The sequence below is a fragment of the Halictus rubicundus genome, unplaced genomic scaffold (genome assembly GCF_050948215.1).
Source record: "Halictus rubicundus isolate RS-2024b unplaced genomic scaffold, iyHalRubi1_principal scaffold0049, whole genome shotgun sequence".
Classification (NCBI taxonomy): domain Eukaryota; kingdom Metazoa; phylum Arthropoda; class Insecta; order Hymenoptera; family Halictidae; genus Halictus; species Halictus rubicundus.
Window position 1 is genome coordinate 1,093,271 of NW_027488590.1, and position 26,320 is coordinate 1,119,590.

Consider the following 26,320-nt stretch of genomic DNA (forward strand, 5'->3'; position numbering starts at 1 on the left):
AAGCAGCAACCGGAAGACGAGTGATCCGACGAATCAACGCCTAGCCAGAAGATCCCAATTTTCCTATTGGCTAAGGAAGCGAGAAGGAAGAAGCTAAAAAAGGGATTCGAAGCTCCAGGACGACACAGAACTCATTATAGAACCGAAGGAGTTACATCTCCAAGACTTTCTAAATAAATCTCTAACAATTATTTTCGCCATTTTACTCTGTGTACGAAGTTATTTGTGAACCTCCACGAGCAGAGCGCTTCAGCGCTCCACGGGCACCCGAACCCACACCAAAAGTCCCCATCCCACCACACGGCGACGCAACACGCTCTTCCGGATCCGGTCGATGTTGCGGAGCGGGTCCGGTCTCTCGGCCGTCGCGGCGGCGGACAGCATTTTCCGGGTCTGTACGCCGGGCTCCATTATCGCGTACAGATCGTTCGTCAGGCGGCTAATGCAGTCGGCCCACCGTCGTCTCCGGTCGTCCGGTGTCTCGGGGGATGGTAGTCCGTCGGCGTTTCTTCGGGTGCGGCTCGTCGTGGGTGTCCCTCGGGGCATCCACGTGGGTTTCCCCCGGCTGCGATTCAAACGTTCGCGCCCGCCCGACGTTCGATCGGCGGTCCTGCTTCGTCGCGGCGGCGGCAGGCGGCGCGCGTGTACCGGTAGTGTGGCGGTTGTAGATAATGTAGATTTCTGTATCGATTAATTTGTTTATATATAGTTGTTAACATTTATTTTGTTTTTGGTTTCCCTACCAACAAAAATTATTCACATAACAAATTGCTTCAGATTAAAGTAAATACTGAAAGAGATAACACGTCTTTTATTTGGAGAAATATATTACACTCCTACAATTTGGTGACCCCGACGTGATCCTTTTAAAGAAAGAAGGATGCCGCTTCATCATTCTCCAACAAGAATTGAAGGGAAATCAAATCAAGATCTTATTACGGAGACGGATAAGGATTTGTTAGAAGAAGAATTACCTTCGACGAGTAAAACCAACAATTTAAGTCAAGTCAATGCAACATCAATGGTTAAACTTCCACCCTTTTGGAAAGAGAATCCGATATTGTGGTTTACCCAGATTGAGGCAGCCTTCGCAATTAGCAGAATCTCCTCTGACGATACCAAATACCGGTATACCATAGTTAATTTAGATACGACAGTTCTTCCTTTTGTTTCCGATATTTTAAATAATCCTCCAATTAAAGAAAAATATGAAACTTTTAAAACAAGAATTATTTCCTCGTTCGACGAATCAAGCGAGTCAAAATTAAGAAGATTAATTAGGGGAAATGAGATTACAAAAATTAAGAAATTTGGCAGGTGGTTTGTGTAGCGAGAGTGTTCTAAAAACATTATTTCTGGAACAACTACCAGAAAATGTTCGAGGAATTTTAGCCATTAGTGAAGTACAAGAGCTTTCCAAATTGGCTTATCAAGCTGATAAAATTGTAGAAGTAATAAAACCAAATAACATTTGTAACATTACTTCAAAAGAAAATTATACTTCTAATTCTTCACAGGAAGAAAAAAATCAGACATTAAATTCACAGATTCTGGAGTTACAAAAACAAATAGAAGTTTTAAATATTAATTTTCGAAGAAATAATTACAGAAATAGATCAAGATCTAGATTTTTTAGGAGAGATAGAAGCATTTCAAAGCCAAGATTTCGAAATGAAGAACCCTTATGTTATTATCATCAAAAATTTAAAGAAAATTCCTTTAAATGTAAAAAACCCTGTTCTTGGAGTGGAAAGGATAAAAGAGATCGATCAAATGAAAGGTTAGAGGAAAACTAAGAAAGCTGTCTGGAGTACAGACGATCCATGATAGCTCAAATGTTAATTATCGTCTGACGATTGCCGACAAGACGTCAGGTATGAGATATTTAATTGATACTGGTTCTGATATTTCGTTGTTACCAAGGAAAATGTTAAAAGGAAAGTTGACAGAAACAAATCTTATACTTTTTGCTGCAAATGGTTCTGAGATTAAAACATATGGTCAAAAATTAATTACCGTAAATTTGGGATTACGCAGAAATTTTACTTGGGAATTCATTGTAGCTGATGCCGTAATGCCGATTATAGGATCAGATTTTATAGGTCATTACGATCTATTAGTAGATTTAAATGGCAAAAGGGTTTTAGATAAAGAGACGAAATTACAATCATTTGGAATCTTGAAGCGAGTACATACAATTTCAATTTCAACAATAAATAATTCCTTTAAATATAATAAATTATTACAAGAATATATTGATATTACTAAACCGGTTAGGAAAGAGATTGTTAAAAAAAATGTTTATCATTATATTGTAACAAAAGGTCAACCGATAGCGGAAAAAGCTAGACGTTTGACACCTGAAAAATTTAAAATTGCCAAAGCAGAATTCGAAGAAATGATTCGGAAAGGAGTGTGTAGGCCATCATCCAGTCAATGGGCAAGTCCTTTACACATGGTTCCGAAGAAAAATGGGGAATGGCGACCGTGTGGAGATTATCGAAGATTAAATTCAATAACAATTCCGGATCGCTATCCTGTACCTCATATACAAGATTTTTCTTTTAAATTAGCAGGTGCAACAATTTTTTCAACCTTAGATCTTATTAAAGCCTATAATCAGATACCCATGGCACCCGAAGACATTCCCAAAACAGCAGTTATCACACCATTTGGATTATTTGAATTTTTAGCAATGCCATTTGGATTAAGAAATGCAGCACAAACATTTCAAAGATATTTAGACAATGTATTAAGAGGTTTGAATTTTTGTCATGGTTATATTGATGATATAATTATTGCGTCAAAAAACGAAGAAGAACATAAACAACATTTAAAGATAGTTTTTGAACGATTACGAAAATTCAAATTGTCAATAAATGTGAATAAATCGAGCTTTGGTGTTAAAGAAGTTAAATATTTAGGATATTTAATTAATACAGAAGGTATGAGACCTACCGAGGAAAAAGTTCAAGCATTAAAAGATTTTCCAATTCCAAAAGATAGGACAGAATTACGAAGATTTTTAGGAATAGTAAACTTTTATCGTCGTTTTATTCCTATGGCAGCAAAAATTCAAGCTCCTTTACATTCGTTACTTATTGGTGCAAAAAAGAAGGATAAAAGGTTAATTGAATGGACAGAAGAACAAAAAGTTGCTTTTAATAAAACGAAAGAACAATTAATCAATGCTATATTATTGGTACATCCAGTAGCAAACGCACGTTTAGCGCTAACTACAGATGCATCGGATACAGCAATGGGAGCTGTTTTAGAACAATACGTTGGTAAAAGCTGGCAACCATTAGCATTCTATTCAAAAAAATTTACGGAAACTCAACAAAAATACAGTACTTATGATCGAGAGCTTTTGGCGATATATTCTGCAATTAAATTTTTCCGATTTATGGTAGAAGGACGAGATTTAGTTGTGAAAACGGATCATAAACCATTGGTTTTTGCATTTAAACAGAAATCAGTTAAAGCTTCTCCTCGACAACTTCGACATTTAGATTTTATAGGTCAGTTCACTACTGAATTAAGTTATGTTAAAGGGGACGAAAATGTAATTGCAGATGCCTTCTCAAGAGTTGAAGCAATTGAAATGCCTATTGTTGTAACCACAGAAGAATTAGCGGAAGCACAACAGGCAGATGAAGAATTAAAAAAGATAATTTCAGAAGGAAATTCGGCACTACAATTACAAAAATTGAGAGTTGGTAATACAAATCTTGTATTACATTGCAACATTTTAGAAGATAATATTCGACCTTATGTTCCGAAAATTCTAAGAATACGAATTTTAAAAATTGTACATAATTTATCACATCCTGGTAGTAGAGCTATGAAAAAGACATTGTCTCAAAGATTTGTCTGGCCGAATATGGCAAAAGATGCTGCAGAATGGGTGAGAACTTGTTTACCTTGTCAAAAGAGTAAAATCCATCGTCATCAGAAAAATTTGCCAGAACATATACCAGTACCTAAAGAAAGATTTAATCATGTACATATAGATCTTATTGGGCCACTTCCGACTGTTAACGGATATCGTTATTGTTTAACTATGATTGATAGATTTTCACGTTGGCCTGAAGCAATACCAATTAAGGAAATTTCAGCAGATACAATAACGAATACATTTTTCAATACATGGATTTCAAGATTTGGTACACCGTTATCTGTAACCACAGATAGAGGAAGTCAATTTGAATCACAAATTTTCAATGCACTATCAAAGATGGTTGGATTCAAGAAGATAAGAACAACTTCTTACCATCCTGCTTCAAATGGGATTGTAGAAAGATGGCATCGGTCACTGAAAACAGCGATTTATTGTCATGAAAAAGAAGATTGGACGAAGATTATACCGATTGTTCTTTTAGGATTAAGAACAGTATATAAAGAAAATTTAGGCTCATCAGCTGCAGAGATGTTATATGGACAAACTTTAAGATTACCCGGCGAATTCTTTTTGGAAGAAGAGATTCCGGTTGATCAAAGAATTTTTTTACAAGAATTGAGAGAACGCATGAAATTACTCAAGCCACATCAGACGATACATAATATTAAAAAAAAGGTATTTATACATAAGAATTTAAATTGTTGTACACATGTGTTTTTGAGAATAGATGCAGTCAAACCACCTTTAACACCACCGTACGAGGGTCCATTCGAGGTAATTGCAAGACCATCAGAGAAGGTTTTCACAATTAAAATTAATGGACAGTCGATCAATGTCAGTACTGAAAGATTGAAACCTGCCTACTTTGAAAATTCAGAACAAGATGAAAATTTAGAAGAAATTGCGGATACTTCTCCATTTTCCAATAAAGGACAACTTAAAACTTATCCTGGACCAAAAGAAAAAAAGAAAACAAGATTTGTAGAGTTCAATATTTAGAAAATATTGTCAAAACTCGGAGGGGAGTAATGTGGCGGTTGTAGATAATGTAGATTTCTGTATCGATTAATTTGTTTATATATAGTTGTTAACATTTATTTTGTTTTTGGTTTCCCTACCAACAAAAATTATTCACATAACAAATTGCTTCAGATTAAAGTAAATACTGAAAGAGACAACACGTCTTTTATTTGGAGAAATATATTACACTCCTACAGTAGTGTTTCGGCCGGGCGACACTGGACGGCGCGCGTGTACCGGCACTGTTTCGGCGGGCTCGCACTAGGTGGCGCACGCGCGGTTCGGTTCACTTCACTCCGCGGCACACTTAACCTCACAAATTCCCACGTGGGCGTAATCCCATTCGAACTGTTGTATAGAAAAGAGAATTGCGAAACGTTCTTGTTAAATCCCTCGAAACTACCGCTAGAAGATTATCTAGAAGGCATATCTAATACCTAAAACCGGTCTCTTCAGATATACAAGGTGGCGCTGGAGGTGATCTTCAAAGTGGTCCCGACGATCCTGCTGGCGAACTTCAACCTTCGCATAATGATAGCCTACAAACGATCCTGCCAACGTCGCAGGAGGACGACGCTCTCGAGAACCGCCAGCAACGACAGAGACGCGAGAATATTCGCGGAGGAACGAAGGTTGATGCTTCTGTTGGGCAGCACCAGCATCCTGTTCCTCCTCTGCGTCAGCCCGATGGTCATTCTGAACGTGACGTTGCGGGAGAGCATTCTCAGCCACTATCCTTACCAGGTCGGTCACCGCGTTTAATAGACTTTGCGTTCGCTTTGACGAGGAACCGGTGTTCCGACCAAAGTTTCACTCGAACCGTTCTGCCCTCGCTTTTCCAGGCGTTCCGGGCGTTTGCGAACATGATGGAGGTGATCAATTACTCGATGACGTTCTACATCTACTGTCTGTTCTCGGAGGACTTCCGGAACACCTTGCTCCGAGCGTTGCAGTGGCCCTGGGGACACAACCGCCGGAACGGACGGCGTCTACCGATGGAACGTTCTCCCCAGCCGAGGCCCACGATCAGAACCACAAACTCGTCGACGACCATCACCGTTGCCGCTACCAGCCATCTCGACAGAGCCAACGTTTAGGCGATGTAGCGGTACGCGATTCGCATCGCAAGATGTTAGAGTTGACCGCCTGCAGATGTTAGGGTCTAAGGTAATGAAACCTACCCTGACTTTTGCAGGATGGCAGAAATTATTTTATTTCCGAATGACTTTACGGGTGTAGAAAATTAAACTACCCCATCATAAACGTTGCCAGCCGAGTACCGCTGGGCCTGTCCGACCGTGCGGCACGCGCGGTCCCGACAGGACCTTTTTTTCCAAACATTTGGCGACCACCTTTGCCAGTGACCATAAATTTCGCGGACCAAAACGATTTGCGTGGGCGGCGACGAGACGTTTCGCTCGCGTTCGACGGCACTGTCTAATATGAATTGTAATCCGTAACGTCCCCTGGGCGATCCCCACGGAGCCTCTCGAACGCGAACTCGAAACTTGCTTAAGAATTTCGAAAATGAACGCATCGACCTGTTTTTAACCGCTCGATTTTTATATCGACGTGCACGCTGGACTTTGTTTGAAATCTTTATTATCGACCAACCGGTTGAACTCCCCGAGTTTAAGTTTACGACCGTGTTCAGCGCACCGTAATTTATCGAGCGTGCGTACCATTGTCTTCCGGGAAGTTACACCACTACTTTTCAAGCCTAGATAGAACTCTTTAGCGCCGTTCGTTTTCACGTGGTATTTCTTTGTGCGTAAAAACAAGGCTGAAGGGTGCATCGACCCCTGCTGAATTTTTCATAACCACTTACACAAGTCTAGAGTTGAATAATTTAGCGAGTACGTACGCAATTACGTTCGGGGAAACTCTCCCCTATGTTTCGAACCTGCATGAAACGTTCTGCCGTTTCCAGTCGTCGCGCGATACCTTTCGAGAATGACTAGCCTCGAACGTAATTCCGACTGAGTTCCTCGATTTAATTCCATTTCCGAATTTGCGTTCCAAACGGGAACGTCCTGTGTCGCCCAATGGACGTCAGAGATTGGCGGAAGAGCGTTTAACAATTTGTCGGACAGTGCAATCGAATAATCGCGCGCGGGGCGCAAGCAAACGCGACTGCCGACGTGTGTGCGCGCGAAAAACTTGCTACACACGGCTAATTTAAGTTATCATTATTCGTGTATAGATGTATTAAATTCATGTAATGAATAATTCATGTAATGAATGTAGGATGATCTCGGGAAAAACGAGGGCACCGCCGCCGGGAATCGAACCCGCGACCTCACTGGTGGTAGCCGATCGACTAACGCGCTCACCCACGGAACCCTCCCGTTCTTCCCGATCTCCTACATACTTTTGGTCTGGGGGTCCTGATCCCACATGAATGTAGAGAAACTGACTGAATGAAAGGTATTTATTCCCCGAAACCCTCGAACTCTTCTGCTCTTTCGATTCGAACGCCCTTCCCGGGTCAAAAAAGACATAACTCGATAATGAATTCCGAACCGCCGCCGCGCCGCAAACAGCCCGCAGACTGTCCACATATACTGCACAATGTGCAGTGCACATACATCGTACGCGGATTGTGTGCAGACTGTGTGTGTGTGTGTGAGTGGGCTGTCTGTCAGTGTGGACAAGCCTGCACGCAGACTCGAAACTTCGAAATTCCCGATGTACTCTCGACCGGTAACTACAGCCTTTCGCACGGAACGATTTGATTTTTCGAATTTGACAGCAGGTGCTGATAAATTGTGCTCCGATCAGGACAATTGAAAATTCTAGAATTTTAGAAATCAATTTATTGTAGATAGCCCTTCGTTTTTAGCAGTGGAAGGTGCTGACAAATTGTGCTCCGATCGGGACAATTAAAAATTCTAGAATTTTAGAAATCAAGTTCTCGCAGATAGCCCTCTGGTTTTGACAGCAGGTGCTGATAAATTGTGCTCCGATCGGGACAATTGAAAATTCTAGAATTTTAGAAATCAATTTCTTGAAGATAGTCCTTTGTTCTTGGCAGTGGAAGGTGCTGCTAAATTGTGCTCCGACAATTGAAAATTCTAGAATTTCAAAATTTATTTTAGAAACCGTAGCAAGTCCAATTTTCTTGGTCATCACTTTGGATCCTCGGCGGCGAGAAGCATGGACGACCTTGGTGCCGGTGGACGAATTGTGCAGCTGCGAATGACGCTCCCGGAGGATCAGTATCGGGGATGACCAATGACTGCAACAGGTCCCGAGTTACCAGGCTCGAATTCATGGTCGAATTAGGGACGCTCGCATTGGCGGAGCCGTTGCAGGTATACCGACGACCGCTGAACAATGGAAGCAGGAGAATGCTCTTCTCGTGCTCGCCGGTACAATTACAGGTACTTACGGACACGAAAAAAGTGGGTGACGTGTGATGACACCGGTTGGTCGCGGTAGAGCCATCTGGTTACGGTGCGTTAATTGCGTCAGGTGACTTCCTTACCGGTATCTACGGCGCAGCGCTGCTAAATAAGGAAAAATTGCAGTGTCAGGGAATATGCAACGAGCAACGGGGCAGGAGGGGACGCGGGAGGGATAAAAGAGGGACGCAGGACGCGGGTGCATCCTATCGAAATTTTTGGACTGCGTGGCGCTGGTGGCGGTAGACAGGGTCATCCATGGTGGGGGTGGTCGGTGTTTGGGTGGGCGTTGCTGGGTCGATACAGGGTGGCTTCGCCGTCGGTCGCACCCCAGTGTCGTCCGACCGGGGAAATCGAGGGGAATACAATTACCCTCTCTCTGTGGTCGCCGGACTGGTCACGTGACGTTGCGACGCGTGCAGGACAGGGACGAGACGAGTCACGTGACCGGGCCGTGGCGGAGATGTGGGGACGCTCGCCGTCGGGGAACGGGGGTATGGCGTCGTAGAAGGGGAAAGCTACAGTGGGAGAAAAAGTCTTGATCCGGCGAAACTGGACTCGCACCGCAAGGACAGCACCGTGGGGCCGAACGAGCCAACCGTGTTTGCTCTATCTCTTGCTACCCATCCTTCCCGATATGACCTTTACCCTGCAGCACACGGCGTGCATTCTCTTCTGGCATCGACGTCGAACGGTGGACTCCCATCTAGACATTGCGACTGCTTGCAACCAGTTGATCGAAAGTGCCTTCACCCATCGCCGCTGTTTCTTCACCGTGAAACACTTTATTTGCCTATCCAGCCTATCCATAGAAGCTTGATAACGATCACTTTATTACGAAATTATTACATCGCTGGGGGTGCATTACAATTCTGGTGCAGAATTGTAGTATACGGTTTATAATGTTTGTTTATTAAAAATATGAAAAAGGGTATTGAATAGATAACTACGATGTCGGAAACTCTCGCACAACGCGTACGCTCTTCGCTCTCCGCAGTGAACGATAAGTCTGTCCGTTCTCCCCAAAAATGTCCTGTTATAGTTGTCGTTCACGCACCCGCAATCATCCCCAAACCCTGTGTGTGTCCCTCGAAAATCCCAGCCTACCCTCGGGCCTGGTTTTCGTCAGGGACACTTTCTCTTTTATGGCCCTTATCCCTTGGGCCTGGTCTTCGTCAGGTCTCGATGTTCTATGGCCCTCTTCCTGCCATTGGAGGCCCAACGACATTCTGCCTAAATTTATGATACCACAGAATTTAAATTGCTGTCGCTGAAGAAGGGTCTATTAAAAAATTCATATCCGTGAACGATGAAGTTCCAAAAATTATGAAGTAATCGCTGGTAATCAAACCGTACCAGCTATTAAAAAGACTTGTTCGCTACTGCGTCTCGGCTGTGTCCCTTAATCAAGAAGAAAGCCCTAAGAAGAAGCGTTTCGAAGTTTCAAAGATCCGTCTCCCGAGGTCGATTGTCCTATCCTCTCGAGGTCAGTGGAAAGGCGGGGTTTCCGGTGGCACAGGGTTTCGAGGACCGCGTCCGTGAAGAACGCGGCGACGTAATTCTCATCGAGGATCCCAGGACGAAGGGACGCGTCCTTCCTGGACCATGATAAACGAATTTCCCGGTTGTTTGCTTGGCACCGAGCGCGCTCGCACACTGCCGGGCAACCGGATTATCTGTTTCGCGGTTCGTCGTCAAAAGTTAACGGGGGTCCTACGTGTATTCGATCCGAATGCGGTGTTTCTCGGGAGCTCTTCCATTCTCACCTGCGCGGCAAGGTAGGGGTCGAATCGACCACGAAATTCGACACTGAATTCAGCACGGAATCGAATTGTACATATTACGACGATTGAAACGCGCGCCGAAAGAGCTTAGGCTTAAGTACGCGTTACGCACGGTTGCGTGGCAATAAATACTTTTATTTTTTGGAAATAAAATCGGCAGCGATAGTTCTTTCATGCCCTCGAACCGTCTCCCTAAACATGCGACGCACGTACCCTCCTTTACGAAATATTCAAACCATATAGAAGGTGCTAGTTTTAAACATTTAGCAGTTCAGCGAATCCAAACAAGTTAGTAAAAATTGTTTACAATCCTGCTACGGCGATTCCCAGCAGAGACCTCGCAACCAGGTAAGTCCAGGTTTGGAGAGTTGCTTGATTCATATTTGAAACGATCAATATGCAGAAACATGCAGGTCTTCAACTAGTGCAGTTTTACTGAAAAGCAGGCTTGACTGAAAAGCAGCGTTTCCACGAATTATTTCGTGCCCCGTTTTCCTCGAACTCGGCGCAGCAAGGAATTCCAGACACGCCGCACAGAATTTCGACGGAGAATCTTCTAGCTCGTTGTAACTTTATCACACGCGTCTGCCGTAGTTTCCGCGAGACTTTCGGCAAGATACGCGTCGAGAGACAGCGAAGACGCTAATTCGTGGATCTCGCGGAAACGTCAGTCGCAGGATGATCGCAGCCTGGGAAGTTTCGTCGTCCTCGGGAAACTAGGGGGCCGTCGTCGACACGGTGGCTAAGTGGTTCCTAATTCTGTCGCCGCGGTGTTCGACGGAAAGTTTTATCGGTTTGCCGTCGCGTTTTCGGCATCAGGGAAAGTTGTTCGGTTGCAGGCCCATCGCCGGACTGATGCGTCCGCTCTTGTCTCCCAGCTTCTTCCTTTCTGCTTTTCGCCGAGCCCCCACGGTTCGAAAGTGAGCCGGCTAAGTCAAATTGTTTCTGTCCGGTAACGGACAGAAATGCATGTCCTCGCAACTGACTATGCGCGCTTTCGAAAATACGCGTTGCGGCGAACGGAACGGCACGCGCATATTCGCCCTTCCACCTCGCGCCGGGAAGATCTGTATCTCAAAGATATCGGGTTCATCGGATGCTAAGAATATCAAACGAAAGACGATATTGCGGCGTTTCAAATGATTTCATTTTACACGGCGTTAGAGTACCGTCATCTTCGACTCGCTTCCTCAGAATTTTCGTCCGTAGGCTGCGGATCCTTGTGCAAAAGAAAAAATTTGTGAATCGATTGTAGGAAAGAGAAGATACACTAACGAGCAAAACTGAGTCTACACTATTTGAAGCAACATAACTTCCGTTTACGAGTTATACACGATTAAAAGTGGAAAAATGGCCGTTTTTCACGATTTTCGACTCAAAATCGCACTTTTAATCGTTTATAACTCGAAATTTTCAGCATGGATACAATTTATTCGAGCGAATCGAATACATTCTTTAAATTTTCAATACAGGCTCAGATAAAAAAGCTGAAAAAAACCAACTTTTACTATTTCTTTTGCGATTCCGACCAATTCGAATTTTTTACACCTCGTCTAATAAACTAATCCTTCTAACTTCTCAATAAAATTCAAGTCATTTGATCTAATTTTTAAAAGGTTATGTTGCTTCAAATAGTGTAGACTCAGTGTTGCTCGTTAGTGTAAATACTTCTATAGACAGTACTTCTCAATAGTTCTTCTAATGAAAATTTTAATGAGTCGAGAATAATGTGAGAATTTTCTGGCAAATCGAAGTTTCGTAATTCGGAATTTCCCAGGCAAATCGAGCAAGCCGCGCGCCCAATATCCCCGTCCCAATTAGTCGGGCGTGTTCCCAAGACCGCGAGCACTCGCGCGAGCCGAAAAAATCGACTCTGCAAGCTATAAAAATGGCGAAACCTATCGAGAACGAGGAAAGCGAACACCGAAGCGACCGCGATCGAGAGCCGCCGCCGCGACAGCGTGCAATTACTGCCTCTCGCCATTAATACTCGGGGGAATCGCGTCAGGTTGAAATGTTGTCCGTTGTCGTCGACGTTGGTTGCCCGAGCAACCCCGAGTTCTTCGTCAACACCGTTCAAAAGCCGTGCGGAAAAGAATCCGTCGAAACCGCGAACGCGGAAAATTGGACGGTCCTAAATACCCCGGGAGCTTCGCGTTAAGACCGTCTCGAGCAAGAGGTTTTCTTTTATTCATGACTGGAGAGCGGCGTCGGGCAGGACCGATTCCGGGGGCTCGTTTTAAATCTATCGATCCGAATCGAGCGCTCGAACCCAACGATTCGTCGCGCTCTCGTTTAATATGCGATTCCGGCTGAGCAAAAGTATTTTTATTTCTAGGTACTCGCGGTTGCTTTCCGCTTGATCTCCGGTGCCAGCTAGCAAGACCAATTCGATACAGAAAACGACCATGTTCCGGGGATAGAATTTCGAAAACTGATCCTCTGGATATTTTCACAATTTTTTTTTTAACCCTGGATGATAAACAGCAAACCTCTCAATACCAAATATAACTTTCGAATTTGACTTTACGAAAGGTAGAATATTTTCTGTATCGGTGGACTGTAGGTTTTTACGCAAAATAAAAATTGTCTGCCTCGATTTTTCATTATTTTGACACATTCGCGACCGGCACGTTTTTCCCTTTCTAATACCGAGTACCGGCGAAAATAATGAAATTCTGAAAGCAAGGATAAAAATGCTAAAATTTGTTTTGAAATATCAATGTTGCGATTGTGCGTTGTTTAAAAGAAAACGTCAGATGCACGCCAGCGGCAATCAGGAATAGAATTTAAAATGAAAAGGTCGACAGTAATGTGTCCCCGTTCTTGAATTCATTAAATCTTTGCACGGTTTGAAACTGTAGTTACTCAATTTTATTATATATGTGCGAAATTCATCCTTTGTAGAAGCATTCGCAGGATGGCGATAAATTCGATTGTAAGTGTCGGGTTCTTTTCTGAATTTTTCTGAGCTGCTGCTGGATTTGAAAGCAACGCCGGGAGACCGCAATTCGACAAGGGCCGGTGACAAAGGCGAGCGAAGTCGCCTCGTCAAAATGATTTTCATAATTCAATACGGACCCGTGACGACGTGCACGGGTAACGTTATTCCGAGTGACGGCGACGGCGACGGGAACGACGCCGTTCTTCTGTTCTTCAGCCTTCGACGAATAGGAGCGCGTCTCCGGTCTGACTGAACGCCGACCTATTCTACTTCCTCGCGGCGACTCGAACGCCGACAGCCCCTCCGACGTTTTCTTTTCACGGGAACGCGCTGGTTCTGTGTTCCGTGTCGCATGTTGCATGTATGCACGCGCGCGACTTTCAGTTTTACTCGACGCTTTACCCGTTTTGTCCCTATTGCGATCCGCGTCGCCGCCCACGCAAACGTGGCCCACGCTTTTCTTTTTTCCAGAGTGTCCTTAACCCTTACACCGGCACACCCTTTGCGTCAGTTCAGCGGATCTTATTGTTTGCCACTTGCGTCGGAGTTTTTATTTAGAGCGTCTCGGGTCACGCGTGACGCTCGCCAGCGATCACGCTCACGCGTTCACTACCGATTGTGTTGCATCTTTATGCGAATATTTCGCAATTGTTTTAATTTAAGACACCGTGTTCAACCGTGAGAACGTATTATTCTGTTTTTGTCGCGGATAGAATTGCGGATAGAACGCAAAATTTGCACGGGCGACTGTGCGCTCATTTGGTATACGGGAAGCGTCCGACGCCGCCCGACAATGGCCACCCTCGGCAAGAAAGGGTGAAAAGCGAGGTTGCTCGATTGCCAGCGTGTTAACGCGAACGAATTCGCTCGCATTAGAATTCGAAAAGCCGAACAGCGAAACTCCATCGAGCGTGGACCGTAGGGGCGGCGGATTTTTCAGGGGGATGCGTTTCAAGGGCGCAGGTTCAATCGTTCGGCGTTGCTGGACGCGTTCTATTTATACCTGAACTACGTTGATCGGCTCAGTGATCGCGAAATTTCGGATCGGACAACGTTCAATTGACTTGAAAAATTATTAACTATTAAATATACATGTCTATGACGATCCGGGAACGCTTCGAGGAGATCGGTACTCGCCGATTTTTAAGAAAAGCAGGCTGAATGAACTCCAGTGGCCATCTTGACCGTTTTAAGAAGCAGGTATTAAGTCAATATTTAGTCTCGGTACGAAACAGCTACTACTTGAAGAAGGAGGGATGAACCCCTTGTAACGAGTCCGTTTCCCGGCGGATCTCGTCACAACGGATTCCTCGCGGCCGGATTTGGCTCGCCGTGCCAGGGTTCTCGCAGGATAACGCGAGGGTTACGGCGGGACGCGGACGGTCGGGCACGGGTGATTAACGACGCGAGTATTCCAAACGTTCGTCACTGTCCCGGCTTCGCGTTTCGGCGGTCGGCGGTCGCGGTTCGTGCCTCAGGTTACGGCGGGGTCGGGGCCGTACGCGGCGGCGTATCCGGACCAGGGTAATTTCGGCGGGCGGAGAGCCCGTGCCCCAGGACGGCCGGCGAGGGGCCGGCTGCGGGTGGTTCGCTCTCCGTGGGTGTGTGGGCGGAAGCGGAGGTATCGGGTTAACGGGAAAGTAAGGTACTTACCCTGGGTCCGGTCCTCGATCGCTCGGCGTTCGGGGCGGCTCTCCAGGTGGTCTGGCACGCAGCGGCGTAGATCGGTGTTCGCGGGTCGCGAATAACTCGGCACACTCGCGGTTATAAGACCCGCGGGTAAAATAGTATTCCGCGAGAATCGGCGGGCGGTTTCTCGGCGTCGGAACAGCGCGGGTCGATCGTATCCGGGCGGTCGATATCGGCGGCTGGGGAATACGGTTCGATCATGCGACTGATCGCTATGACGGCGGAAAACCCAAGAGACCGTTTTCCGGTTCGTCTCTCTCGTCTTGCCGGGCGAGGGGGTGCGGTGCGGTACGGTTCGCGGCCGGCTTTTCCGGTGTCGTCACGCATCCGGCGCGCCGGTGTCGCATCATGGCGGGCTCCGGTTCTCGCCCGTGGCAAAAGTTATTCGAAGATTTATTCGAAGCCTTCGAATAAAAGATACAGATTAAAGATGAAAAAATTATTCGAAGTTCGAATAAATCCGCTTCGAATAAAAAAAATTATCTTTATTCGTCGGATAAATTCTCGTCGGATAAAAGTATTTATCCGATACTCGTCGGATAAAGATACTTTTTTTATTCGAACCTTCGAATAACGAATAAAAATATTTTTATCTTTTATTCGTTATTCGAAATTTTTATTTAGATAAATATTTTGCCCAACTCTGCCCGGAACAGCCCGAGTATTTAGCCTAAGTGGCTCGCGAACGAATTTATTGCCCCTTAACTTGGGTCCGGTGACGACGGTTAAGGGGCACGCGCACGTGTGGCACAAGAGGGGTTGCGCTCTTGGCCTGGTCGACGCTTGAGCGGGCTGTAAGGCCCGCTTTGTTCGAATCCGAGACCTCCGGTACATTGCGGGTGGTACGCGGAGCGAGGATTTCCCGGATTGAACTTTTATGGCCACTTTCCAATGCCATCAGCTAAAAAACCCTCGAGGACCGTGCGTACGGCCACTCGAGAATTAGCATTCTTCTAGTTTTCGAAGGATGGCTAGAAATCGGAGAAGGGCATTAATTTATGGCTTTCAGCTTGAAATCATAGCATATGTTCGTTGCGAGTCGGCTCATTAATTGATCCCTGCCCGCGTAGATCGATTACTTAATTCGATCGCAACCTCGTGAAAATAGGGAAATCCTACATTTGGGGGCTCGTCCGGGATTGCGTGGGCAATTAGATCAAGTGATCGGGACGATTCGGTTACGAGGTTCAGTTAAAGTTGAAAGTGTCGTTTCGCGATTTATTCAGTTGTACGGCAGTGTGTAAGTTGGCCACTAGCCGAAGGAAGTTGTTAACAATCAGCGAGCGACATTACGTTGTAATCAGAAAATTACCGAGATGAACGGAGGTGCAGAGGGCAACTTGGGAACGTTGAACGGAAGCGAAATGAAGACTAAGGATAGGACGAACGAAAAATTGTCAGAAGAGACGATAGACTCAACGAAGGTGAAAGAGTTGCGAGAAAAATTAAGAGAGTTGCAACTAGCAGGTACAGGCAACAAGAACGAGATGCGAGTGAGACTGAAAAATTACCTGCGCGGCGGAACAGAAGAGGAGGAAGAAGAATCCGAAGACGAGGAAACAGACGACGATTCCGACGAAAACATGGAAAGTGCAATGGAAGAAGATAAAAAACATCGCACACCGAGGAGACATACCAGCTCAAGAAACGAAGTGATAAAATTCACAATTAAAGACGTCGACAATAGTATCCCATACTTCACAGGTGACGACAAATTGCCAATTAAAAAGTGGGTCAACGATTTCGAAGAACTAAGTGCGTTGCTTGAATGGAACGACTTACAAAAGTTGTTATACGGAAAAAGAATGATGAAGGGATCGGCGAAACAGTTTGTTACCTACGAAAAAGGGATAGTATCATGGCAGATTCTTAAAAAGAGGCTGTTGCGAGAATTTAAGGCGGAAATGAACGGCGCGTTAATCGATGAAGAGTTGCGTAAACGAAAAAGGCGGCCGAATGAGAGCGCGCGACAGTATGTGGGGGCCATGCAAGGAATTGCAAGCCAAGGATCCGTGGAAGAAGATGCGTTAATCGAACATATTATTAATGGCATCCAAGATCGAGAACACAACAAAACGATGCTGTATGCAGCGATGTCGCTTCACGAATTAAGGAGAAGCTTGGAACTATACGACCGAAGAAAAGAGAAAGAAAAGGACGCCGACAGCGGCAGACGCCACGGGGAAAGGAAGGAACGCGACGGAGAAGACAGGAAGATGCAACAACGACCAGCACGGTTTCAGGAGGCAAGGTTTCAAAAGAAGATGCATTGTTTCTCCTGTGGGTCAGTGGAACACGATGTAAAAAATTGCACGCATAAAGGAAAGGGGCCTACATAAATGCTTTGCGTGTAACGAGTTCGGACATTTATCAAAAGACTGCCAAACGCGTGTAAAATCGCTAAATAGTGGAGACAACGTCAGCTGTGTAAGAAGTGTAAAAAACCGGCTGAGTGCTGTTAGTATAAACAATGTTGTGTGTTACGCGCTTATAGACACGGGAAGTGAGGTAAATTTAATGCGAGAAGACACGTGTCGCAAAATCGGTAATCCTAAGTTACAGTCGACATCGCGGGTTTTTAGCGGCTTTGGAAATGCGCGAACGGTACCCGTCGGTATATTTAAAACGCAAGTGCGCGTCGGCAATAACGACTTCGACGTTGAAATGTTCACGGTGCCGAATGACGCTATGTCAACCGAGTTAATACTAGGACAAGATTTCTTAAAAGATGTGCAAGTGCAGATAAACCAAGGTGAAGTCGTGATAAAAAAAAGTGAGTCCAAGGCCCGAATCAATCGCCGATGCAGCGGAATCTGTCCTGATGGGTGGCCTGGCGAGCGTCAACTGCATCGAACAAAGTGAATTGGACATTGTTAATGGACAATTTAAGAAAGAGTTGCGGAACGTTGTAGAAAGGTATGAGCCGGCTAAAAATGTAAAAACAGCGGTCGAAACCCGAACTACGGTTGTAGACAAAAATCCAGTCCGACTGCGTCCCAGGCGTTTAGCTTTTAAGGAAAAGGAAATATTAAATCAACAAATACGCGAATGGTTGCAAGAGGGAATAATTAGAAAAAGTTGTAGCGAGTATGCTAGTCCCGTGGTTATCGTGCCGAAAAAAGACAATTCGTACCGCGTATGTATAGACTATCGCGAGTTAAATAGGCAGATAATCAAAGATAGATTTCCGATGTCTCTGATCGAGGACTGTATTGATTCTTTATCGGGCGCGCGAGTTTTCTCGGTACTTGAACTAAAGAACGGATTTTTTCATGTTCCCGTCGCCGAAGAAAGCAGAAAGTACACGTCGTTTGTAACGCCCGACGGGCAATACGAGTTCGTCAGAACCCCGTTCGGCCTATGTAACAGTCCTACCAGTTTCCTCCGATTTATCGACAATATTTTCAGCGAACTAGTTAGAAACAAAACAGTCATAACCTATATGGACGATCTGATTGTGCCGGGCACAACCGATGAGCACGCGTTTGAAAATTTGAAAATCACGTTAAATGTCGCAGAAAAAAATGGTTTACGTATAAATTGGAAAAAATGTAGATTCCTCCAGCGAGAAGTTGAATTTGTGGGTCATACTATTACGAACGGTCATGTCGGCCCGTCACCAAATAAAGTTAAAGCGGTACAGGCTTTTCCAGAGCCCACTAAGAAAAAAGACGTGCAGAGTTTCCTCGGACTTACAGGATATTTCCGAAAGTTTATAGAAAATTATGCAAAAATAGCGTATCCACTATCGGATTTACTAAAAGACGGTGTTAAATTTCGGTTCGACGTAGAGCAAAAACGGTCGTTTATCGCACTAAAAACCGCGTTATGTTGCAAACCGGTGTTACGTATTTTTCAGCCCACAGCTATGACGGAATTACACACCGATGCTAGTTCAGACGGATACGGGGCAGTTTTACTGCAAAAAGCGTGCGACGAAAAGGTGTTCCATCCCGTTCATTATATGAGCAAAAAAACTACAGATGCAGAAAGAAAGTACAGCTCGTATGAATTAGAATTGTTAGCGATAGTAAGAGCAGTGCAGAAGTTTCGGGTGTACCTATTAGGATTATATTTCGCAATAATTACTGATTGCCAAGCGGTGCAAAAGACTCTGTATAAGAAAGATTTGTGTCCGCGAGTTGCGAGGTGGGCGTTGACTCTCGAAGAGTTCCATTATAAAATCGAACACCGATCGGGTGAACGTCTGAAACACGTTGATGCGCTAAGTAGATATCCGGTGTTTATCGTGGAAGATAAGATGCACGAAATTATCCGGAAAACACAAAACGAAGATGAACGCATTCGAGCCATAAAACAGGTATTGTAAAAGGAAGCGTACGAGGACTATTTAATAGAACACGATTTATTGTTAAAGAGATACGGTGATAAAACTGTTGTAGTACTACCAACGAGTATGTTTGTAGATACTATTCGACGAGTGCATGAGAATGGACATTTTGGAGTGAAGAAAGTTGTAGAGCGAATTAAGGGAGAATTTTATATCCCGAATTTAAGCGAGCGAGTAGAAAGAGTAATTAGCTGTTGCGTACCGTGCATATTAGCCGAAAAGAAAAAAGGTAAAAAGGAAGGGATGCTCTCCCCCGTTCCCAAAGGAGACACACCATTATGCACTTATCCTATCGACCACCAAGGCCCGATGGTATCGACGGGAAAAAATTATAAGTATATATTGGTCGTAGTAGATGCTTTTGCTAAATTTGTATGGATTTACCCAACGAAGACGACAAATACAGCGGAAGTACTAAGTAGGTTGGTCGCGCAACAGAAAATTTTCGGAAATCCGAAGCGTATTATTTCTGATAAGGGAACCGCGTTTACGTCGAAAGAATTCAAAGAGTATTGTGCTTCGGAGTCCATCGAACATCTTACGACCACAACGGGTGTGCCGCGCGCGAATGGACAAGTTGAGCGCGTTAACCGTACCATTATTCCGGTGTTGACAAAACTCTCGTTAGATAACGCCGACCATTGGTACAAACACGTCGACCGGTTGCAACGATATTTAAATAGCAGTTTTCAGCGTGCGGTGGGTATGACTCCATTCGAGATACTTTTTGGTGTCAAGATGTGACAAAAAGAGGATGTGAGAATTCTTTCGCTTATCGAACAAGAAACCGTTGAGATGTTCTTGAGATGATGAGTTCTTGAGATGTTCATGTTGAAAATATTATTAAGATTCAGGAGGAAAATCGTCGCGGCCATAACCGAAAATGTAAAGAAGCGATTAAATATAAAGAAGGGGATTTAGTAGCGATCCAAAGGACGCAGTTTGGAACTGGACTAAAAATTAAACCGAAATTTTTAGGGCCGTACAAAGTTGTAAAAGTTAAACGGAATGATCGATACGAAGTCGTGCGAATTGGTGAAACTGAAGGGCCGAGAATAACGTCGACCGCGGCCGATTATATGAAGCCGTATCTGGGTACATCTTCGGGGTCCGAAGATTTGCAGGATGACCGAGTGTGGGATGTCTAGATTCCAGCGAAAAACAGGCGAAACGCGCTTCCCGCGAAGAACAGGCGAACGCGTGTTCAGAGAAAAAACGGACGACTAACGTCGAGACAAAAGACAATCGAACAACGTCGATAAAAAATGCGAAGGAGAGACGATCGACAGAGTCTCGCGTCGGTCGTCGCCGTGTACGGTTGTATCGTTGTACCCAATCTTTGTTCCATCATTTTATTTTTCATTAAATCATAGTATATGTTCGTTGCGAGTCGGCTCATTAATTGATCCCTACCCGCGTAGATCGATTACTTAATTCGATCGCAACATCGTGAAAATAGGGAAATCCTACATAAATTCGAAAATTTTTTACCTTTAGTTGCCATTTGATGAGAAATTTTTTTTTTGGTAGATCGTGAAACTGCTATAACTCGATGCGACATGGTACTAATTATACATATGTACGAGGATGGTTTGAAAAGTTTCCGACCTAACAAAGATATAAGATATTTTTTCCTCAAAATTATTTTTATTTCTCTACATAGTCTCCTTGTAAGTCTATACACTTCTCCCAGCGATGCTCCCATCTCTCCAGCCCGTCCAAATATTACTTGCCGTCTTTCTCTGCATAATAGCTATTTACAAAGGCGATGGCTTCCTCATTTGATGAAAATCGACGAAAATGACGAAAAAGAAGTCGCTTGGAGCTAGATCTGGTGAGTAAGGTGGGTGATGAAGCAGTTCAAACCGTAATTCGTGGATTTTTGCCATGGCAATCGTTGAGGTGTGAGACGGCGCATTGTCTTGGTGGAACAAGATTTTTTTTCTGCAAATTTGGCCGTTTTTCCGCAATTTCTGCCTTCAGCCTGTCAAGTAATGACGCGTAGAGTATGCTCCTGTAATGGTTTTCCCTTTTTGAAGATAATCAATAAAGATAACTCCACGACTGTCCCAGAGAACAATCGCCATCACTTTCCCAGCCGAAGGAACAGCCTTTGCCTTTTTTGGCGCCGATTCCCCCGAAGCAGTCCACTGTTTTGACTGCATTTTTGATTCGGAAGTGTAATGGTGTATCCAAGTTTCACCAACAGTAATTAGCCGGCGTAAAAACTCTGATTTATTGCGCCTAAATTGCGCCAAAAAAGCGATCGAAATGTTCATTCGAACACGTTTCTGATCCAACGTGAGCAAACGCGGCATCCAACGCGCAGACAGCTTTCTCAAGCCTAAATCTTCATTCGATATGTGACAAACACGTTCTTTGGATATATTTATGGCCTCTTCTATCTCTCTAACTTGAATTCGACGGTTGTCTAGCACCATTTGGTGAATTTTAGCGATGTTATCGTCACTGGATGCAGTGTTTGGGCGTCCCGAACGTTCATCGTCACACGAGCTGGTACGGCCACGTTTGACAAAGTTTCAGCTTTAATTTAAAAAAAATTTCATCGCTCTACCTCATTCCTATCGAAAGTTCTTTGATTTTGAATCCGATTTCGCCCAAATTGCCCACTGTGCGTCGCACAATGGTGCCAAGGCGGCAAAAAATCCATTTTATAAATTTTCGATTTTTATAAAAAAAGGAATAATTTTTTTATAGCCTAATAGTGCGTGCATGATGTGCCAAAGTCAGATTTTTGAAAAAAAAATTTTTTACGGAGATATACGCATGGTAAATAACCATTTTTTCGCTCCTGGGAATTCATCAGTTTTCAGTGCGACATTTATGTAATTATTCCGCCTATAATTGAATACTTAGGGGTCCACAAATCATATGGGTTATTGCAAATGGCTTCAACTATTGTAACCGTTCTTTCCTTCCTATCCTTTCTATTCGCATACGCTGTTACCCGTATCTCTACTTCGCGTCTCGAGACTATCCCTTACCGTCTCGCAGGGCCGGTTACTACCCTAATTTCTCGAAGCTTGCACGTTCGCGAGCTGGAATGGATTCGTGCCTCCAGGCACTGGAAAGCGGCGAGGTATGGACGAGTTAAATGAGATATTCGAAGCCCAGATAAAGTAACAAAAGGTGATATATTCTCATAGGAAGGATATATTCTTGATATTTTTATAAAATAATCCAATCTGGCCAGTTTTAGTGTTCGGTAAACCTAGTTTTAATGATTCTCGGTTTACGTTACGTATCGCGATGCACATTCTGGAGAATTCTTCCACGTCTGCGTATCATTGACACGAGGCACTCGACGTATGTGTTCACGACGAATAAGTTTTCAAAGCGCGACGGTATCAACGGCGACTGGAAGATCCGATAAGAGGCTCCGTAAAAGTCTCGCGGCCGCTTATCAGCGATCGTAAACAGTTTTTTTACGGTGCCACCGTGGATGGTGTAGAATCGTTGAAATCGATCCCCATGCGCTGCCATTTCGGGTCAAGGAAAGAGCGGTGCCCGGGCGTGCTCCAGTTCTAACTTGGAGAACGCGTCGGTCGCACATGCAACTGAAATCAGGCACAAAATTTCACGAAATTTCTTTTTTTATTAATATACCTTAACACTAAACCTACCACCGCCGGTCGAAATGACCGGTTCCAGAGTTTTTATCTTACAAATTACTGAAATTATAAATATACATTTCGTGGGAAACGATTAAACAAGTATATTTAGTAGAGCATGTATTGCAATACATAAAGATACCTAAAGCCAAATAAATTCAATCTCGTCATTTTTATAACAAATATGCACTAAAAATGTCTATTTCACATTACTTTATAAAAATAACATGAACGTATCTATCAAAATTTGTAGCCATTTTTAAAATAATATGTACCCAAAGAAATTAATTTGTTAAATATTTACAATCTCAACGTTCGTAAATTGAAAATATTAGATTCCGTCAGTTTGACAGGTCCCGAAAAGTCTAGTGTTAATATTGTTATTTTATCATATTACGTTCTCAAATTGCTTCCCCCGCGGTGGGGCAAGTTGGTACGTTTTGGGTCCATGGAGTAAACTAACTATAACTTGAACGTATTTTCTCGAGGCATACTTTTTTGTTACGTGATTACAGAAATAATGGGATCCAAAACCAGCAAGAAGTCCGTTGATATTACCGTGCCGGAGAATGAACAAGGGCCCGAAAGAATGGCCCACAATTCTCGAAATGGACGATCGAGTCAGAGGGACGAGCCAAATTGCTCGGACCATAAACGAACGGAACCGAGAAAGGTAAGACACGATCAACTCATACACACCGGTACTGTGCCGGCTACTGTGCCGGCGCGGCGTATCTGGTGCATGACAGCTGCCGGGGTTGCTCAATCGAGGAAATATCAAGTTTCGTCTAGCTCGCAGCATTTCACGATAATACGCTGACACGATTACGCGACTCGTCGAGAGCGACAGTTCGAACTTTCGATGCTCGAGACAAGCCTGCGCGCGACCGACCACGTGAGCCGCGAGAACTTGGCCAACGACACGCCGGATCATCCGGGTAAACAGAGTCGTTCAACCTCCGACAATACCGAACTCTCGATTTATGTCAACAACACGGGGGTCTTGCCCGCGACATATATGGAAACCCGTTTCTCCTGGACAAAATTGAATTTTTCAAGTCCGGTAGACGGTCACATAATATTCAGGCACTCTTAAAGAGACGATAACATTTTTAACACGCGAGGTTCATTGATTTCCTTCGTAGAAACGATCAGCGTTATTAAGGACAATTGTTAGTTAGCGAATTTCTCGCCTTATATTGTGATCCAGTTAACTTCGACGGTACTAAGCTGCGGATTTTATGTCAATTGTAATAAACTGGAGCCAAGTACAGTGAATTCTCGATATATGTCAACAACAGGGGTCTTGCCAGTGACGTGTATCGTCCAGGAGACATACCTGAGTTATGTTTCTACTCTTCGGCGTCCGAGGCCCCTCGAGCTTCGTGGCCCTTCACGGGGTATACCCCGCGGTAGTGGGGATATATACGCGACTGTTATCATGCAACTCTTGGCGACATATATCGAGAATTTACTGTTTATGGAAGACAACGATGTCTTGATTCAAGTGAAAAATTTGGGAAACCGGAAACCGTTTCTCGAGAGCGTATCCGTGAGACAATACTGATTCGAAAATGTAAATTGTTGTACGGGCCAAAGGCTGGTTCAAACGGCTGCGTTATCGTGCACTATCTTTAAGTTTCATTTTTCTCGACCATCCTAAACGCGTCGTAACGGCCGTCGAATTCCGGCAAATGGATGCTCGGAAGGAGCGGAGCGGCGGACGTGGGACTCGCTTGTCCGTCGGAAGTATGTTCAAGCTGACTCACAGAAGTGCTGGGGAGCTCGTCGAGTTTTGCTTGCATGGAGGCCAGAGCGTCGAGGTACGTTTCCTCCGTCGTCGAGAAAGGGTCGTCGGAGAAGTACGGGTGTGCAGCCTTCGCGTCCGGTGAGGTGGAGGCGAGGAGTCGAGCGTGCCCGGCCTCGAACCGCGTCCAGTTGGCCTTCAGATGAGCCATCCTCGTCATTAACGTCGAGCGAGTCCACTTCGCTTTCCCCAATTTGTTGAGGTTGACGAGCGCGCGCTCGATCGCGCGCTGCGTCAACAGCTGAACTTCGATCGCGTCTTCCATGATGCACGATCTCTCCCTCGTTTCTCACTGACCTCGTGGATTATTCGCGATCCGGCTCGAAGGACCAGAATGTTTCGGCGTCGACCGACGGTCGGAGCAGCCTGCTGCCGGGACCACTCAGATTTGAGCGCGCAAATGAATCCACAGGATGGGTCAATGAGAGGTTGAGACAGAGAGAGAGAGAGAGAGAGAGAGAGCGAGGATTAAAGGTGTAACTGCACTTTTATTACAGTCCTCGCACTTACAATGCGCCGTGAGAGGCGCGAGCCGGCGGACGAGCGGAGATCTTGAGCGAGCCAACTTCTGCCGTCGGATCGCGAAGCGGAGATCTTGAACGACACGAAACACGTGCCGTCGCGAGGCGGAAATCTTCGACGCGGACGACGGAAATCTTGGCACGAAGCAGAAGGCTCGTAACGCGGCGCGAAAGAGCGCGAGAAAAATACGAACGAGTATTTTGAGAGCGCGAGAGATCAGCGAACGGGCGCGAGAACGAATACCGGACGATTAGAATATACCGTGACGACTGACTAAAGTTACAGGAGCGATGCGAGAGGCGAACCTGAAGAGAGCGAGAAGGCACGCGCAGGTGCCTTAAATAACAAGGACCATCGAATGTGGAGCACCGTGATTGGTGCTCCCGAATCGGATAATCCTTGTTTGTCTCGATTTGAAGGATTCAAGCGTTGAAATCCGGTCAATGAGAGCGACACGCGTTCTTGCCGCGTGTTGATATACGAGACAAAAACCGTATGAAACAGCGGTCGCCCGCCAAGACAATAGCCGCCGAATTCCAACGCTTGAATCCTGAACAGTGCCATTAAGAGCGATTAATTGCCATTTTTCACGATTTTCGACTAAAAATCGCACTTTTAATCGTTTATAACTCGTAAACGAAGTAACCAATATCCATGAAATTTTCAGCATGAATATAATTTATAAGAGTCAATAGAACACATTTTTTAAAGTTTCAATACAGGCTTAGATAAAAAAGCTGATAAAACCAACTTGTAACGAGTCCGTTTCCCGGCGGATCTCGTCACAACGGATTTCCTCGCGGCCGGATTTGGCTCGCCGTGCCAGGGTTCTCGCAGGATAACGCGAGGGTTACGGCGGGGTCGCGGACGGTCGGGCACGGGTGATTAACGACGCGAGTATTTCGAACGTTCGTCACTGTCCCGGCTTCGCGTTTCGGCGGTCGGCGGTCGCGGTTCGTGCCTCAGGTTACGGCGAGGTCGGGGCCGTACGCGGCGGCGTATCCGGACCAGGGTAGCTTCGGCGGGCGGAGAGCCCGTGCCCCAGGGCGGCCGGCGAGGGGCCGGCTGCGGGTGGTTCGCTCTCCGTGGGTGTGTGGGCAGGAGCGGAGGTACCGGGTTAATGGGAAAGTAAGGTACTCACTCTGGGTCCGGTCTCGATCGCTCGGCGGTCGGGTCGGCGCTTCGGGATGTCCGGTACGCTGCGGCGTGGCCGGTGCGGTGGTCGGCGGACACACGTCGGCGCACTCTCGTAACCGAGGATCGGTT

General features: G+C 45.2%; 1 protein-coding gene across 1 annotated transcript; it reads left to right on the plus strand.

Annotated features, from left to right (window-relative positions):
- The first annotated feature begins 5,423 nt into the window (after window positions 1–5,423).
- LOC143363488 (putative G-protein coupled receptor B0563.6) lies at window positions 5,424–6,480 on the plus strand. The gene is made up of 2 exons (XM_076804064.1): window positions 5,424–5,665; window positions 5,764–6,480. The coding sequence occupies exons 1-2, from the start codon at window positions 5,453–5,455 to the stop codon at window positions 6,016–6,018; spliced, it is 468 nt and encodes a 155-aa protein (XP_076660179.1). The 5' UTR covers window positions 5,424–5,452; the 3' UTR covers window positions 6,019–6,480.
- Window positions 6,481–26,320: the final 19,840 nt, after the last annotated feature.